Below are 18,360 nucleotides of genomic sequence, written 5' to 3' on the forward strand. Positions count from 1 at the left end.
CTATACACAGAAGATGGTGAAGGGCTGGGGGAACCCCTATAGCCAAGGGTGAGGAAGACTGTTGTGGACCCTGATATGAGAGGAGAAGGACTACAAAGAAAACCTAAAGGCTTCACAGCCCTTTAATTAAGGACAAGTTGGATGACAGGGAGCTTCCTGTTCAAGTACTCGAATAGAACCAGTATATTATTAAACAGACCCCAGAAAGGGACATGCTATTTTGGAACTTTAGCCATGCAGTGTGTAAGTAGCCCAGATGTATGATTGGAGAGGAAACTCAGACATAGTGGTGTGCCTGAGAGAGACTAGGTAATCTGAACTACCCATATTTGGGCTGGCAAGGGAATAGAATAAGTCTGTGAATTGTGGGGGAGGAGGGTGGTAAGGTACAGCTATATTTGAAACTAGGATCATTCTGTGTGGGGGAAGACTTATCTAGAGTCCCCCTTCCCCTTATTTTGAGCATCGGCTACTACTGCTTCTGCCAGACAGAGCAAAATAAGGGTATCCAACTCTATTTCACCTCCACTGACCTACTTATGAAGAAACATCTTTTCTGAATTGACTAAGGGTCAGTCTCTCACGGTTACCAGGTATAAACAAATTATGAATGCTTTCCCCATAGTCCAGCTATTTCCACAGTCTTAACAGTAGCAACCTCCAGTAAATATTACATCACCAGATAACTTCTTAGAGGCCCCAAAAGAATGGGCTCAGAGTGCCTGAGGCTCAGCCCAATGCACGGGGAATTTGTTTTATGCTGCAGTGTGAGGAAGCTAGCTCTATAATACTGGACAGTAGTTCAGGTGTAATGAAGATGTGAGGCCCAGTTCTGCTCAGACTGACTCCAGCTTCCCAAGTTTTCTAGCCAGTTATCTGTCGGCGTTCAGCACTACACCAGTTCCCATTATACCTCCGGCAAAGGTAAGGGGCTGTAACCACTGCCCAGTAGTTACTTCCATAGGAGGGAATAAAGCCCACAGCAGGACCGGGACAAGGAGCCGCCCTCGGCCCGTACCCCCAGGCAGCGAGGCGAGGGTAACCCTGCCTGTGGAGAGCGCCCCGCCCCCGCATTCTCCCTCACAGACAGGACTGTGGGGAAACGAATTCAATGGGGGGATTTCAGGGGCACCTGGGAAGAGCTTACACCGGAGAAGGGGCAATGTGCGGCGGGCGCGTGTATTCGGGAGGCCGGGCTGGGCCGTGGCGCGTCTACCTGGAGACTTCAAACGTGCCCGGGAAGTTTTCACCCTTATTTCCCAGCACCGCCTTTCGCTGCCCCGCCGCGGGCTGAACCCAGCCCGTTCAACCTCGCAAGGGAGGGGCGTGTTCTGGAGGGAGCGGCCTCACAACCCCGCCCCGCCGCTGACTACGAACGCGGGAGGGCGCTCTTAATTGGTGGATCGCGTCGTCCATCAGGCTGAAGGCTCCGTCCAGTAGATGGCGCTGAGGAGACCCAGGCCCCGCCCGCCCGACTCAGTGGAGGAACGCGCTCAGAGGCAAGGTCCTCACCGTGTGAAACCAAGGCACTTCCACCCCGCAGCGCTAGAGCCCCGGCAGCTTCCCAGGCCGTCTGCTCTCTATGATGCTAGGGCAGAGCGTGTGGGCTCTCCGGCATCACCCTGCAAGGGGGGCTGCCGGGGGCCTGAGGAGGACGGAGCGCAGCTGGCTGGGCGTAAGGAGTTTCCGAAGGGGCGGGGAGGGGGAGGTGCTGGCTGGGGGAGGAGGACGGGGTGTGTGTGTAAGGAGTCTCCGAAGGGGCGGGTGTAAGGAGTCTCCGAAGGGGCGGGGAGGAGGACGGGGTGTGTGTGTAAGGAGTCTCCGAAGGGGCAGGGAGGGGGAGGTGCTGGCTGGGGGAGGAGGACGGGGTGTGTGTGTAAGGAGTCTCCGAAGGGGCGGGGCGGGGAGGGGGAGGTGCTGGCTGGGGGAGGAGGACGGGGTGTGTGTGTAAGGAGTCTCCGAAGGGGCGGGGCGGGGAGGGGGAGGTGCTGGCTGGGGGAGGAGGACGGGGTGTGTGTGTAAGGAGTCTCCGAAGGGGCGGGTGTAAGGAGTCTCCGAAGGGGCGGGGAGAGGGAGGCGGGTGTAAGGAGCCTCCGAAGGGGCAGGGAGGGGGAGGTGCTGGCTGGGGGAGGAGGACGGGGTGTGTGTGTAAGGAGTCTCCGAAGGGGCGGGGAGGGGGAGGCGGGTGTAAGGAGCCTCCGAAGGGGCGGGGAGGGGGAGGTGCTGGTTGGGGGAGGAGGACGGGGTGTGTGTGTAAGGAGTCTCCGAAGGGGCGGGGCGGGGAGGGGGAGGCGTGTGTAAGGAGTCTCCGAAGGGGCGGGGCGGGGGAGGTGCTGGCTGGGGGAGGAGGACGGGGTGTGTGTGTGTGTAAGGAGTCTCTGAAGGGGCGGGGAGGCGGGTGTAAGGAGTCTCCGAAGGGGCGGAGAAGAGGATCCCCTTGCAAGCTGCAAGGCAGCGGGCGGAGCAGCCCTGGGTGCAGGGGGGGCGGGCTCTGAGGGAGGAGCGGAGGCGGGGGGGGACACTGGTCTCTGCTCCCTCCCCACGGCGCTAAGTCCGGTGTAACAAAGCCTTGGTAACGGGGTTGCTAGCGCGCTGCTCGGCGCCTGGTAACCAGGCGCTGCCCCTTTAAGCGGCGGGGGTGTTGCCTTGCCGGAGGGCGGGGAAGATCCGAAGTCCCCTTCGGCGCCCGCCCGCCCGCTCTGTGCTGGAGCTGGCAGCTTCCCCCATCCCCGTTCTCACTCCCATGCGGGCTGTGGGGACGACGATACTTTGGGCAGCGCGGCCGCAGGCAGGCGGCTCCTCTCGATATGTCCCGGGGGCTCCCTGTCTGCTGAGCCCGCGCAGGTCCCGCCGGAGCCGCCCCAGGGTCCCATGAGTTCAGAGCTGCCCCGCGCCTCGCCGCTCCGCGCTCTCTTTAAGATGGAGCCGGCTCCGTCCGCCTCTGAGTTGCTGGTGGGAGCTTCCGAGTTCCTGAAAGGTGAGAGCCTGAGGGACACAAGGCGTCCGGCTGCCCTGGCCTCGGGACTCTGCCTGGCTGCCTTGGCCCCGGGGGATTGTGGCTCCTGCCTTCTCCTTCTTATCCCTGTAGTTCTGTGGTCCTCGCCGTCCTATCGCTGTCCCCGTCGCTCACGGACCCAGCTCCCCTGGGCTGGGGCTGGTCGTGTTTAAGCCGGTTCCTCCCGTCTCCGTTCGGGTGAGGAACCAGCCGGCACCTGTTGCCACGGGCTCTGCGCTGGGTAAAAGCCGCTCCCATGGCTGTCCCTGTAGCGAGCCCGTCCCGCCCAGCCCTCTCCTGGGGGGACAGCAGCGTGCGCCTAAGCGCAGGCAGCCCGACTTTCTCTTCTCCCTTCTACGCAGGAGAAATGTAGCGATGCCCCGCCCGCTCGGAGGCCGAGGATTAGAGGGTGGGTGGAGATTGCTCTGTTACCCCCTAGCCTGGAGCTGCCCCTGCTGGCCGGGGGGAATAGTAGGGGCGGGTTGGGGGAGGTAGAGAAAGCGAACCGCGACATCTGTATATCCTTCGTCAGTTGCCTTCAACTTTGTTTCAGATCGATTATATTTTGCTACTTTACGGAATAAACCCAAAAGCACGGTAAATACCCACTATTTCTGTACTGATGAGGAGCTGGTCTATGAAAAGTAAGTGTCTTTTAGTTTCCATTGTCCTACAAGGCTCTTGTTAACTGCTTAACTCTCTTGTTAATTGATGCATTTCAGTCCTCTGTAATGAATGGAGTGTAGTAAAGAACCAAACATGGTGAAGGACATCGCTTCCTCCCCTTAAAGAATAACAAGACTGCAGTGCTGTGGATTTGTGTTGGACATGGTCCACCTTGATTACCATGCACATTGTAGGGAGAGTGGTCACTTTGGATGAGCTATTACCAGCAGGAGAGTGAGTTTGTGTGTGTATGGGGGTGGGGGAGGTGAGAGAACCTGGATTTGTGCTGGAAATGGCCCACCTTGATTACCATGAACATTGTAGGGAGAGTGGTCACTTTGGATGAGCTATTACCAGCAGGAGAGTGAGTTTGTGTGTGTATGGGGGTGGGGGAGGTGAGAAAACCTGGATTTGTGCTGGAAATGGCCCACCTTGATTATCATGCACATTGTAGGGAGAGTGGTCACTTTGGATGAGCTATTACCAGCAGGATAGTGAGTTTGTGTGTGTGTGTTTTTGGAGGGGGGTGAGAGAACCTGGATTTGTGCAGGAAATGGCCCACCTTGATTATCATGCACATTGTGTAGAGAGTTGTCACTTTGGATGGGCTATTACCAGCAGGAGAGCGAGTTTGTGTGTGGGGGGGGGTGGAGGGTGAGAAAACCAGGATTTGTGCTGGAAATGGCCCAACTTGATGATCACTTTAGATAAGCTATTACCAGCAGGACAGTGGGGTGGGAGGAGGTATTGTTTTATGATCTCTGTGTGTATATAAAGTCTGCTGCAGTTTCCACGGTATGCATCCGATGAAGTGAGCTGTGGCTCACGGAAGCTCATGCTCAAATAAATTGGTTAGTCTCTAAGGTGCCACAAGTACTCCTTTTCTTTTTGCGAATACAGACTAACACGGCTGTTACTCTGAAAGACTGCAGTGCAATTACTTAACTTGTAGTTGACCCAGGGGTGGGTGGATGGAAATGCTGCTTAGGATTTATTTATAAAGTGAGGCTCTCAAGAGTAATTAAATCTTATTGGATAAAGTCTTACATAGAAGTCTGTGTAGGGGAAAGTCAGGTGAAATAACAGTGGCTTTTCTGTTTTGTTAATAATTAACTCCTTGTATTTTCTATATGCAGAAAAGTACAAAGTGATTATACTTTGGATTTTTTTTCTTTTTTCTTTTATAATTTAAAGATAGTGAAGTTTTAGGTGGGCTCTTAAATGGACACACACAGCTTGAAATCTAGTCAGATTTGGAAAAAAAATAAGGGGTATCTTTCACTGATAGTTTTGTAGGTTTAATAAATAAGGATGTTGGTTTTTCTTTCCTGTGGGATGAAAGACCAACACCTGCAAGGGAAACTGACAATTCAGGGTCAGCAGTGAAATTGACTGTACACAAAGTGGTGTCCGCTGCACAAAATAAGCTGAAAAATAGAGATTAAAGAAAGCTATTCATAAATGTTGGAAGTAAAAGCACTTTTAGATGTGTGTGTTTTCTTAAGTTGGCTGTGGCCCATCTCAATAACATTATTAAAACACGGTGGCTCTGTTATCATGTTACCTATTTTATTTGTATGATCTGAACTCAAAGTAAAAAGAATTATACTTCATGCAACAAAGTGAGGCTATGCCTCAGACTGTAGGATACAAAATACTATTAAAAACTCAAGAGAACCAGATTATATCTTGAATGGGTATGCTCTGTTTGTAGCTTAGTTATTATAGAATGGGCATCCAGAGTTGTGGCAGTATACACAAATGTGGCATCCTGATACTGGGGCCAATGGGAGAGGCATGAAGAATAGGGACCTGAAACTTGAGGAGAAAAAGTTTAAACTTCATGTGCCCATTCACTCGTAATCTGGTTATTTGGGGTATTCAGTACATAAATATATTTAGCAATATTTAACTGTCTGACCCTAAAGAATTTGGTTTTATCCTTTTTACATGCAAAGGTTCACTTAATACAGTGCAGCCGTATAAAGATGTATAAATTGCTCTGTTGGGGGAAGTGAGAGAGAGTTGTTTATCTGTTATGGCTCTGATGAAGTATTTTTGTTTGCATTTGGTATATCACCCTCCCTGAAACTGTTTTGGGTTCCTGACAATCTGGTGAATCTGTATTTTCTGCTCGGGTAAAAATAATTCTTGCTGCTTTTTTACCTGTTTGCAGATTAGTTGCTTTTGTGGGTGTGATTGTGTGTCAGGAGGGACAAACATGATGAAAAATTTCATATTCAGGCAGGTTTAACCTTGTTGAGGCTCTGAGGATTCTTGAAGAACTTCATACTGTGAGACTTAGTGCATGTCTACACTTAAAACGCTAGAGCAACACAGCTGCATTGGTGCAGCTGCACCATAGAATCATAGAATATCAGGGTTGGAAGGGACCCCAGAAGGTCATCTAGTCCAACCCCCTGCTCAAAGCAGGACCAATTCCCAGTTAAATCATCCCAGCCAGGGCTTTGTCAAGCCTGACCTTAAAAACCTCTAAGGAAGGAGATTCTACCACCTCCCTAGGTAACGCATTCCAGTGTTTCACCACCCTCTTAGTGAAAAAGTTTTTCCTAATATCCAATCTAAACCTCCCCCACTGCAACTTGAGACCATTACTCCTCGTTCTGTCATCTGCTACCATTGAGAACAGTCTAGAGCCATCCTCTTTGGAACCCCCTTTCAGGTAGTTGAAAGCAGCTATCAAATCCCCCCTCATTCTTCTCTTCTGCAGGCTAAACAATCCCAGCTCCCTCAGCCTCTCCTCATAACTCATGTGTTCCAGTCCCCTAATCATTTTTGTTGCCCTTCGCTGGACTCTCTCCAATTTATCCACATCCTTCTTGAAGTGTGGGGCCCAAAACTGGACACAGTACTCCAGATGAGGCCTCACCAATGTCGAATAGAGGGGAACGATCACGTCCCTCGATCTGCTCGCTATGCCCCTACTTATACATCCCAAAATGCCATTGGCCTTCTTGGCAACAAGGGCACACTGCTGACTCATATCCAGCTTCTCATCCACTGTCACCCCTAGGTCCTTTTCTGCAGAACTGCTGCCTAGCCATTCGGTCCCTAGTCTGTAGCTGTGCATTGGGTTCTTCCATCCTAAACTTATCCTTATTGAACCTCATCAGATTCCTTTTGGCCCAATCTTCCAATTGGTCTAGGTCCTTCTGTATCCTATCCCTCCCCTCCAGCATATCTACCACTCCTCCCAGTTTAGTATCATCCGCAAATTTGCTGAGAGTGCAATCCACACCATCCTCCAGATCATTTATGAAGATATTGAATTATGAAATATCTTCAAAATATGAAATAATTTCAAAATATGAAATATTATGAAGATATCCACTGTAGTACTTCAGTGAAGATGCTGCTACACCAAGGGGAGAGCTTTTCCCATCAGTGTAGTTAATCCACCTCTGTGAGAGGCAGTAGCTATGTTGACAGGAGAAGCCCTCCCATTGACACAGGATGGTTTACACCGGAGTTAGGTCAGTATAACGGCATCACTCCGGGGGGATTTTTCACACCCCTGAGCAACATAATTATACCAATGTATGATTATAGTGTAGACCCAGGCCTAAGATTCATGCCTATGGCTGACTAAATTATGCAGCAGGGTTCTGGGTCTGTTACTGGTGCTATCTTATCTTAAACAAAAAACTGTTAGGCTGTGATTCAAGAAGTCTGCTCTTGACAAAATCTTGCTAATTATTGTGCTCTCTGGGGCTTGAATTAACTGCTTGTTCAGTACTCAGTCTCCAGATTTTTCTTCAATCTTGGTTTAAGCCTAGATATGATGCAGAAATTGTATGGGTCTCATTATACATTCTCCTTATGGTTATTGATCTGGATCAAGTGGTCATGCTAATTCTAATTTCTGTCAGGTATCTTTGATATTGCTGATCACAAGATAATTGTGATGTGTGTGCAGTTTATGACCAGGCAAATACTGTTTTGGGCTTCAGTATTAATTATACACAGATAACATCAAGCTCTGTTTTCTTTTTATTGCATTTGGATGGGACAGTATGTATCTGGATGAGGGCAAAGTGGCTGAGAAAACCTGGCAAGATGGAGATAATGTTTTTAGGGTGGGGGAACATCTGGCAGCAATAGTGAGGTCGGTGTCCCTTCTGAAGAGATTTGCCCTCTTGTTAGAAGGGTTTGCAATTTGGAGATACTTTACTAAAATTAGCTGAGTATCTAAGGGTAACACTACTTTACTAAAGTAGCAGCTAAAGCACTTTAGGCTGTACTTATGTCGTGAAAAACCTGTGACATCTTGTGGAAATGGACCTTGCTACGGTTGTCTTTATCCATATTCAATCACTGCAATATGGTCTGCTTGAGGAAACCAGCAAACCACTTGGAAATTTCACCTCATACACAATGCATGTCCAGATTATTTAGGCGAGGTCTATGTTAAAAACTTTCGCTCATATAGCAATCTTGGTTAAGTGTGACTTTTTTCCCCCCCAGCAAAAGACCTAAAGGTTGATGAAGTTATATTGGCATAAAAGTGTTTTTGCTGGTATAGTGTATTTCACACACTGAACCCTTGTAAACTATACTGGAAAAAGCGTTCTTTTGCTGGTATGAGGCCTTAAGACTGCTAGATTTCTTCTATAGTTATACCAACAAACCTTTTCAAGCATAGACTAGACCTTGGTAGCATTTCTTGAGCTAGCACAATACCTGTGTTTCATGATCTTCATTAGCTTCCAGTTTAATTTTTGGATGTAATTCAAAGTTCTGGGTTTATTTCCCTTATGGCACTTTTTATTTCTTGGGGCTTAGCTACCTCAGACCACCTGCCTCTCTTCCCAGTTTGCACCCCACAATTGAGATTCCCCAGGTTAGGTGCTTCATATCTAAATGTCTGGGCTGGTGACAAGATGTTAACTACTGTGATTTTTGTATTAAGGCCAGCAGAATTTGATCCACCATTTAAAAATATAAATTGACTTCCTTTATATGCAAGATGACTTTGATTGGACATTTTTAAATTCTAAACACTCTTCTAAAGGAAAAAAACTGTAAAGCTTCAGTATATACAGATTTTGAACTTGCTACGTAAAAATAATTGAAATCAAAACTTCACTCATTATTGTTATGGTCAGGAAGATTTATCTGTATTTTACTTCCTCACTGGAGGGACACCTTGCTTCCAGTATACAGTATCCAGAAAACATATACAGAAATTCAAGAGGGGGTGAAAAAACCAATTGGAAAAACTTTAAAGTCCAAATAGTGCATCCCTTCATTCATATCAGTGGTTACATGCCTGAAATGTCCTGGTAATCAGCCTACCTTTTGCGGAAGGGTTGTAAAATTGCCCTTATATTTTAGGGCATGTGTCTAAAGACATTTTGTATGCAGTGCTTTGAGTGTCTCTCCTCCCTTCCCCCCGAACTAAAATTCTAAAGCAATACTCAAACTCTCCATCAGATTTGGTCCTATTATGATAGCCTTCTGCTAACTCAGCCTGAATAACTCCTATGATGGGCTAATTATAGAATAAGTCCTGTTCAGTGTTTGATTTTTGAGAATACCTCTGTAATCTATCTGGCCAAATAGCAGAACTTTATAATGTTTTAAATGACTTTACAGGAATAGTGATGTGTATTTCCTTGTCCACCAACATCCATTGACCGTTTTAACATAGCTTTAGCAGTACACTTGTTAATTGATCTTTGAGTCACTAGGAAGAGCCCAGAAATGTTGTTTCATAGATTAATGAAAAAATAGTTATTTTAGTTTCTTTGAGCACAGCATGACAATTAAAAAAACAAAAACCAACAACTTTTTTTCCAGGGGAAGGGGTTAACTGTAGATATTTATAAACTAGGTGGCAATTAGCAGCCAGCATACAGATTTTAAGTAACCTTGTGCAGCAATATATACCTCCCTTCAATTGGCTAATGCCAGATTTTGCCTTGACATTTGTTACCCCCACACAAATTTTATACTGTATACCGGATATGGATGGCTTCAAAAGTACGTTTTCCCCTATGAAACTTGGGTCGTCTGCAGGGAAGCGTACGGTGGCCTAGCAACAGTACACTCCACATGTTTTATTCATGTATTTCTCTGAAGGTAGCAGGTTGTAGCAAAACTGGGAATAGAATATAAGTCTCCTGATTGCCGGTTGGGTGTCATATCAGCTAGACCATCTGTCTTCTAATAATGCTGCTTCTGTCTGTTTAGATTGCCACAGACAGCTTACAATAACTGTCTTACTACATGTTTGTACAGTGCCTAGCACAGTGACACGCCAATCTCAGTTGGGACCTCTAGGTCTTACTGTAATTTAAAATAATTTTGTAACTGCATTTTTTGGGTCAAATAACAATGTAATCACACCAGTTTAAATTATGTTGGTAATTTATTTTAAAATACCTGTCAGCAACTATGTCTGTAACAACACAGACAACAAAAAAGATCCAGGAAATGCTTTTTTGACAAATAGATTCATTGCTAGGTATATTAATATAGAACTCCAAGTACTAATTCATTTAAACGACAATACAGAAATATATTTCCTGCACCCCTCAGAGGCAGTGCAAAGGCCTGGGGGAGAGGGAAGTAATTGCTGGGAAGGAGCCTGGGTGTGAAGGTGAAGGATTGTGTGGGTGGGAGAAGTATGGAACGGGTTGGTTTTTTTTGGGTGGGGCAGGATTGTTAGGAATCCTCCACCACGCAGACTCTGGCTGACCCAAATCCCTCTCGTTCAGTCAGGCACATGTGTCCCTTTTCCCATGTATCCCTGCCCCCACTCCTATTCAGCTCCTGCCCCAAGCTGTCCTCCCATGCTAGCCCCTCTGAACCCTAGTCTGTGACACCCCCCCCCCCAGGAGCCTCATGTGCCCCCTGCTGTCTGTTTTCCCCCATATCCTGTGCCTCCTGGCCTGGACCCAGGGGCAGAGCACTGTGAGGAAGTCAGATTCTTTCTTTTCTCTATCCACAGCTGGTGCAGCTCCTGCCTGGGAGCGGCTGCTCTCTGTTCTGGTACCACAGCAGCCCCTGGTGGGTGAAAGGAGCAACTGCACAGTATTTTCTGTGGAGGAGGGGAATTCTGCACTGCATGTGAATTCTGCACGTGCGCAATAGTGCAAAATTCCACCAGGAGTAAAAATTGTGTGCATCATTCAGAACACCTTGCTACACAGGCCCTTTTTATTTAAAATTGTTAGCATTTGAAATCAACTGAGGCGCTCAAGCTGTTGTTGCAAACGGGGAGAGGATCTTTGAGGTATTGATCCAGTACCCAACTGTTTATGGGACTTTATTGGTATAAAAAGAATTTTCCAAACTACTGTGGGATATGTGAGTAATCATGCAACTGATGAAATTACGAATGTATACAGAAGAAATTACAGACTGCTTTTTATGGTGATAACACTATAAGAACCCAAAACTCATAAGGTGTGTTCAGCAGGGTTGTAGAAACTCTGAACTCTTTCTCTGAAGCCCATCACTGTGCATTCATTGAGGCAGTGTGTATATTTCCTAACTAGTTACTCCAGACACTCAGGCAGAAGATTGTCAGCTTAATAGTTATCAGGATTACATCCTCTGATCACTCCCAGTATTTAAGGTCTGTCCCCCTACTACAGCTCTTCGTTCTTCAAAAAGTACCCTTGAAAAGTCCGTAAAAATGATTTGCTGTTAAACATTCCATTTATAGATAGGAATTTTGAGGCCCCATCTTTGTGGCTTTTGAGGTGTTTGGTCTTGAGTACTGGTCATGTCTATCATTAAAGATAACAACTCTTATATACTGTAATTATTTTGTATAGTCCATAGTATATACAAAGCATGACTGAATTATGATGAAAATTAAAGTTGGGAATGAAACTGAGTCAGAATTGCGTATTCAGTACTCTTGCTCAAACTTTCAAATCAAATGTCTCAATATTTTATCAAATGAAATACTTTTAAAAGCTATTTAATCCCATCTCAAATGGTAGCTATCTTGAATTTCACTACTGTAATGATGACTGTTCTGGTTAAATATGTTATGTGTTGTTTTTACACCATGGCATGATAATTGAGAGCTTGTATTAAAACCACTTCCTTTCTCTTGCCAACCTTGTATATCATCAAATTAAAGGGAAAAAGCTGAATGCAGTTATCAGGCTGTGACTACATTAGGTAAAATTGGTTCTGATCTAGTGAAGGTTATAAGTGAAACTTTCTGGTCTTAAGATGACTGGGGTCTCTCTTCAAGAGGTACATGCTTTCATCGGTAAAAGGTATGCCATTTTTGATGCCTTCAGGGATGTAGAGCTGATGAGAAGTGACCCAGCTCGCAGATGATCATTTGGCACACAGACATGGCCTGTCTTGGATAAACCTAATAGTTAATGAGTCAGGCCCTGGTAAATAGTTTTCTTCAAGAAGAATATGTTTCAGAGTAGCAGCCGTGTTAGTCTGTAATCGCAAAAAGAAAAGGAGTACTTGTGGCACCTTAGAGACTAACCAATTTATTTGAGCATAAGCTTTCGTGAGCTACAGCTCACTTCATCATCACTTCAGTATGCATCCGATGAAGTGAGCTGTAGCTCACGAAAGCTTATGCTCAAATAAATTGGTTAGTCTCTAAGGTGCCACAAGTACTCCTTTTCTTTTTTTCAAGAAGAATAGTGGTTCTTGTTCTTTGTTTTTCAGCAAACAGATCTGGGTTGGGCATCCTACACTTGACTGATTAACATACAGTAGGCTTTCACTTATTATATCAACAAACTAGAGAGCTTGCTGGACATGTTTCAATTTTGGGTACTTTTTATCAAAAAATTTTATTCCAGTACTGCAGTATTGAAGCCTAAGGATCCTTCACTGTCTTCCTAAATTATAGAGCCTTTAGTCAACCATTTATTCTGGTTAGTAATTCTATTATCAAGACATCAGATACTATGCCGCCAGAGACACTCTGTGAACAGCCGCAGAAGTAATTATATGTGACAGTGGAACATTTTGTACGGCATATACTTCATATCAGCAAGAGGATCTAGGTTAACTTACTCAAACTGTGATATATTGCTGTGGACCAAGCAAGCTTAATTCAGAGAATATATATCCCTTGTTTTTGAGGTTAGGAAGTAGTAAAGTCAGTATCTCGAATGCTTACTGTGTAATAAAGTTAATTGGTTCTGTCTAGAGCTGTATTGGTATGAAATGTCTTCTTCACTGCCTTCATACGTTCAAAGAAGCAGTTTCTTTTTCCTGACAGAGCAATGATAAATTTTCACGTACTTCACAAAGTTAAGTCTCTTTACTTAACTGTAGTAACCCAGTAATTGTAGCTGTGCAGAAAGCCCTGAATGCTCCCTGATTCAGTGGCTGTAGGACCAATAACGAACATTTAGACTACCCTTGTCACACCACACACGAGCTACCACTTCACACACAAAACAGTGAGTTCTTTGTTCATTTCAACAGCATGTGATGATGTTAAATTGAACATCAGTTGACCAATCTTGTCAGGCAATAGAATACAAGAAAAGCCATTTTAGAAGGCTAACATGGAGTACAAGCAAGAGACCATAAATCATGTGTATGAGAATACTTTGTGGCAAAACTAGTTTCTTCAAATACTGGTCCAACCAACACATGCAGTAATCATACACCACTTTTAAAAATTGAAGTGTACCATTCCCCCCTCACTTATAAAAATGAACTGCCAAACATTGACGGTGCAGAATTAGCTCATAAAGGGGAACCTCAGATTGTATGTGGAAGTTCTAGGTAGCTGTTCTAAATCATACTTCTAATTTTTAGCTCCTAGCCAGATTTCTACTGGGGTGGAGGAGAAAGATTAGTGTCAGTACACTTCCCCCCCCCCCCCCCCCCTTCTTGGGAAGTGGTGGGAAACAAAACAAAACAAAACCCTCCCCTCAAAACATTTGTGCTGAACTTTGACCTTATTAACAGTTTTCTGCACTTGTACTGTGCCTCTCCTCAATATCTCAAAGGGGCATCTGTGCATATCTGTTTCTCTCACTAAAGGATAAACAAATCACCAAAAACTGCACTGCAAGTTAGTACCAATCAAAAATAGAACTTGCCTTCTGATTCCCAGGCTCCAGCTTTCACCGCTGTACACCATACTGCCTCCCTGCTTAGACAAACTTACTGAGGAACTTCGAATTCCTCAAGGTGGTTTTTTCCCCAAAGAGAAGGGGCTTCCAGCATGCTTTGAAAATGATCGTACTCTTATTTAAAAAACAAAAGGAGTACTTGTGGCACCTTAGAGACTAACCAATTTATTTGACCATGAGCTTTCGTGAGCTACAGCTCACTTCATCGGACGCATTATTAGTCTCTAAGGTGCCACAAGTACTCCTTTTCTTTTTGCGAATACAGACTAACACGGCTGTTACTCTAAAAACAAAAACAAAACCCTTGTTCTGTAACTAAACCTTCTTGACTGAGAACTTTATATCCTGCTCATAAGCTTTGTCCTGGGTTCTGAGGCACCTTTTCTCAGGACTGCTTCTCTATTGATAGTTCATTAATGGAAGTTCAGTCATTGATGCAGCTGGGTCATGATTCATTGATGGTTTTGAAGATCAGGACTGAAGTCCTGAAGAGGAGTGGAAACTTGCTGAGGGAGTGAAGCACAGAGTGATGGGCTTGTTTGTAGCCTGTTCTATTTATGTAGGCTGGAGTCCCTGAGTTGCATTCCCATTCGCTCCTAAGTATAGTGACCTACAGTAATTCAGCATGGAAACAGAGAGCACAGGGGTCACTGTGGCCAGATTCTTATATGGAAGGAAGAGTCATGGTTTTTTTAGCAAATTGGAGGTGGAAGAAGTGGTGAACTGAGACCAGGACACCTTGGCTTTGAACCACTCTGATAGGTGGACAGGAGGAAGCTTTCAGTGGAAAGGAGAATAAAAACCCTGCTAATTCTCTAAAGCATTTCTACTTTCTGACTAATCTCTGTGATTTTTGCTTGAGTTTACATATCTGGACATCAGAATTGCTGACACAAAGGATTTGCTGCTTGGTGGCTTAACTTGGGTATTCCCACTAATCAACAATAACATTGCCTTTCATGAAAGGTAGTAGTTACCTCAGAGGATATGCACTACAATCATGGAGAACAATGAAGAGCTGAATTGCTCTGGACTAGTAATGAGCTATGGCACAACATTGAATCAAGAATTCAGGAGATCCAATAGCTTCAGCTACTCTTGAACATCACAGCAGTGTTAGGATTTGTCCTGGGACATACTCTTTGTTTTTGGACATCTTGAAATCTTGGTCACAGGTGTCTGGGCTTGTGTGAAACATGCTTGGATTCAGTCACCACAAGTCTGACATGGTAATAATAATTCCGCATCCACTGCACTGCTATCAGCATATCATGTAGAGAAGATGCTTAGACTTGTCTGCCAAACAAGAATAAAATTGTGCCCTCCTTCCTTCAGATGAGCTACAATTATTGTCATTGGATTCATGAGAACTTGGGAAGCTGAATGGCAGGGCACAACAATTTTACATACTAATATTCACATAAATAACTAGTCCGTTCTTCTCTCAGAGCAGGATTGTTAGGTACCAGATTGTTAAACAAAGTTTATGGGTGTCTTTCTGAAGGTTAATGTGTCTGTATCCAGGCTGAACTGAGGACTTCCAAGGAATAAAAGTGACATCCCAAAGTATCCACTGATTTTAGAAAGTGCTTGTTCAATACATTATAATTTGATTTTTCTATTTTTAAATTTGTAGAAAATTATTTTAGAGTTCAGGAGTGCCAGATTCATAGCACTAAAGACTCAAGTCTTCTGTTAAAATACCACATAACTACAGCATGTGAAAACACCCCTGCTCCCATTGATTTTAAAATGTGCCTCAGTTCTGACTTGGGAGGACCATGTCAAGAAGTCAAAGAACAAATTCTCTAAGCTTTAACCTTTTGGCCTGCCTGCTGAGGCAGCTGCCATAAATAGGGGTGAAGTTTTTGTTGATGGTCTCTTGATTTGGAGACCATTAGTTCATTTCACAAAGGCTACCAGATAATATTTTGTCACTGCCAACCTAAGACAGATTCAAACCAGTGATTTAGGCTCTTAATCTCATTACCATTTCCCCTAGGTCAGGGGTTCTCCAAATTTTATTAATAATATGACCCTTCTCTTAGTCTCCTGCATTTATAATGTAACATCACTGTAGAAAGTACGGAATACTTACATAGCAAAGCAAGCGTGGTCATATACTTTCAACTGATTTTTTTTCTTTTTCAGTTGGAAAATTGGGCTTTTGACCAAACAAAATTTTTCTTAGAAGAACTGAATGCCCCAAACTCAAAATATCCATATTTGGATATGCCACCACTGCTGCTTGGGCATTCTAGCTCAGTTGCCTCAAGTCACTGATCTCCTCAGTGGGCCAGGCTTCCCAGCTGGACTGTGGCTATGTCTTCACTAGAGAACCTACAACAGTGCAGCTGTAAGATCTCTCGTGTAGCTGTTCTGTGCAAGCAGGAGAGAGCTCGCCTGTCGACATCGTGCTGTGCACGCTATCATCTATGTCAGTGTAACTATGTCACTCCGGGGGAGGTGTACAATATTCACACCCCTGAGTGACTGACAAGTTTTGCCAACATAAGTGGTAATGTGGACATAATCTGCCTTCTTGATGAGAGGAGGTGCTGCATCATGAGAGATGTAGGCTATGGTACATCATGGGAGGTTAGTCTGTCAAAGAGAATGGACATATTAGGCACCTATGCTACAGCTTTCATGAGGAACCATGATGACATTTCCAAGTAGACATTTTCTGACATTCAGTCAACTTTTTTCTTTGTTACTGAAGATTAAAAATTTCTGTGTGATCGAAAATCCCTGTTTTCATAACACAACTATGAAAAAGTAATAGGCAATTACTTAATGTATTAACTGCTCTAATATAAGTATGTTGATGACACTGGCCACTTTTTTTGTTCTTCCCCTTGCATCCTGTTCCTCTTTTTCTCTCTACGTATGTTTTTCTAATGCCTGGTTCACCCCTCCCCACAACACACACACACACCCTGCCCCCATCTCTCTTGGTGAGTGGTTGGCTCTTGTAGTGAGTAACTTCTGTTTTCTTTCTTGCTTTTAAGCATCAGAGGCAGGTAGGAAACTCCTTTGCTTCCAGATGTTTTTAGGTCACCTAGGTCCAGTTTGTAATGAGAAAATGACACCTGTAGAAGTGGCTGGAAATGAGGAGAGCTAATGCTGATTGGTCAGTTTTCTAGGGGCCACCAGCAAATAGTATGTAGATCACAGTTTGGGAGTCATTGTCCTAAAGCATGAAGTCCCTAAGCACTTGTTTGTCATAAACTTCACTAAAGAATATCCTGGGTGTGATGGGTTGAGTCACAGAAACCCCCTTTTGGGAACTGCCACCTGATGTGCTGGGGCTGCTTCTGAGCCCATTTTCCCTAGCATCTTAAGACTTCAGAACCTTGCCTGGTTGTGCCAGACACACTAGCGTGCTACAAACAGACTCAGGTCTGAACCACGTCTCCCAAAAGCTGCAGGCTTAACTGAAAACAGCTTAAGAAGTGCTCCTGTCTCCCAACACCCAGATACCCAGTTCCCAATGAGATCCAAACCCCAAATTAATCCATTTTACTCTGTATAAAGCTTATACAGGGTAAACTCATAAATTGTTCGCCATCTATAACACTGATAGAGAGAGATGCACAGCTGTTTGCTTCCCCAGGAATTAATTAATTACTCTGGGTTACTAAGTAAAATGTGATTTTATTAAATGTAAAAAGTAGGATTTAAGTGGTTCCAAGTAATAACAAACAGAACAACGTGAATTACCAAGCAAAATAAAATAAAACATGCAAATCTAAGCCTAATGCAGTAAGAAACTAAATGCAGATAAATCTTACCCTCAGAGATGTTCCAATACGCTTCTTTTACAGACTAGACTTCCTCCTAGTCTGGGTCCAACAATCACTCTCATCCCTGTAGTTACTGTCCTTTGTTCCAGTTTCTTTCAGGCATCTCTTTTGGGGTGGAGAGGCTATGTCTTGAGCCAGCTGAAGACAAAATGGAGGGATTTCCAGGGGCTTATATAGTCTGTCTTGTGGCTGGAAACCCCTCTCTCCCCCGGTATAGAATCACAGCTACAAGATGGAGTTTTGGAATCACCTGTGAAAGTCACATGTCCATGCATGGCTCAGTTCTCTACAGGCGGAGCCATTGCCCACACGTTAGCCCGAATGTTCCCAGGAAAGCTCAGATGTGGATTGGTGTCTATCAAGGTCCATTGTTAGCCAAGTACTTCCATTTACTTGAATAACCCCTGAAACCCTTCACACTATGTTGATCAAATCTGCCTTAGGTGCTTCCTACAGCAAACCCTTTAAATACAAGCATAGAGCCAATGCTCATAACTTCAGATATAAAAATGATACATGCATACAAATAGGGTGAATACATTCAGTAGAATGTAACCTTTGCAAAGATATGTTCATTGGCATATCTAGTATAAGACCTATTCCAGTTAAGTCGTATTTACACTTATAAGCATATTTATATAAAGCATTATGGGGTGCAACGTCACCCTGGGTTGTTGAGTTTTTGGCGGGAGGGAGGATGGGGTTGGGGAGAGTTTCTTTCCCTGTCCCTGAGACACCTCTCCCATCCCTTTTCTGGTTAGGAATAAGGAAATTTCCATACGTTAGT

At 44.6% G+C, this 18,360-nt stretch overlaps 1 protein-coding gene across 6 annotated transcripts in view; it reads left to right on the top strand.

Moving 5' to 3' along the window:
- Positions 1-1,435: 1,435 nt before the first annotated feature.
- CDC14A (cell division cycle 14A) overlaps positions 1,436-18,360 on the top strand; it is a 127,600-nt gene continuing 110,675 nt past the window's right edge. For 4 of the 6 annotated variants that reach the window (XM_073356909.2, XM_073356911.2, XM_073356914.2 and 1 more), the window contains exons 1-2: positions 1,436-1,675; positions 3,549-3,639. In XM_073356909.2, the coding sequence (XP_073213010.2) occupies positions 1,441-1,675; positions 3,549-3,639 (326 nt within the window). In that variant the 5' untranslated portion in view covers positions 1,436-1,440. Of the gene's footprint in view, positions 1,676-2,489; positions 2,978-3,527; positions 3,640-18,360 lie in introns of those variants that run through there. The other 2 variants (XM_073356910.2, XM_073356913.2) reach the window with 2 other exon arrangements.

Source organism: Lepidochelys kempii, chromosome 8 (genome assembly GCF_965140285.1).
Source record: "Lepidochelys kempii isolate rLepKem1 chromosome 8, rLepKem1.hap1, whole genome shotgun sequence".
NCBI lineage: Eukaryota > Metazoa > Chordata > Testudines > Cheloniidae > Lepidochelys > Lepidochelys kempii.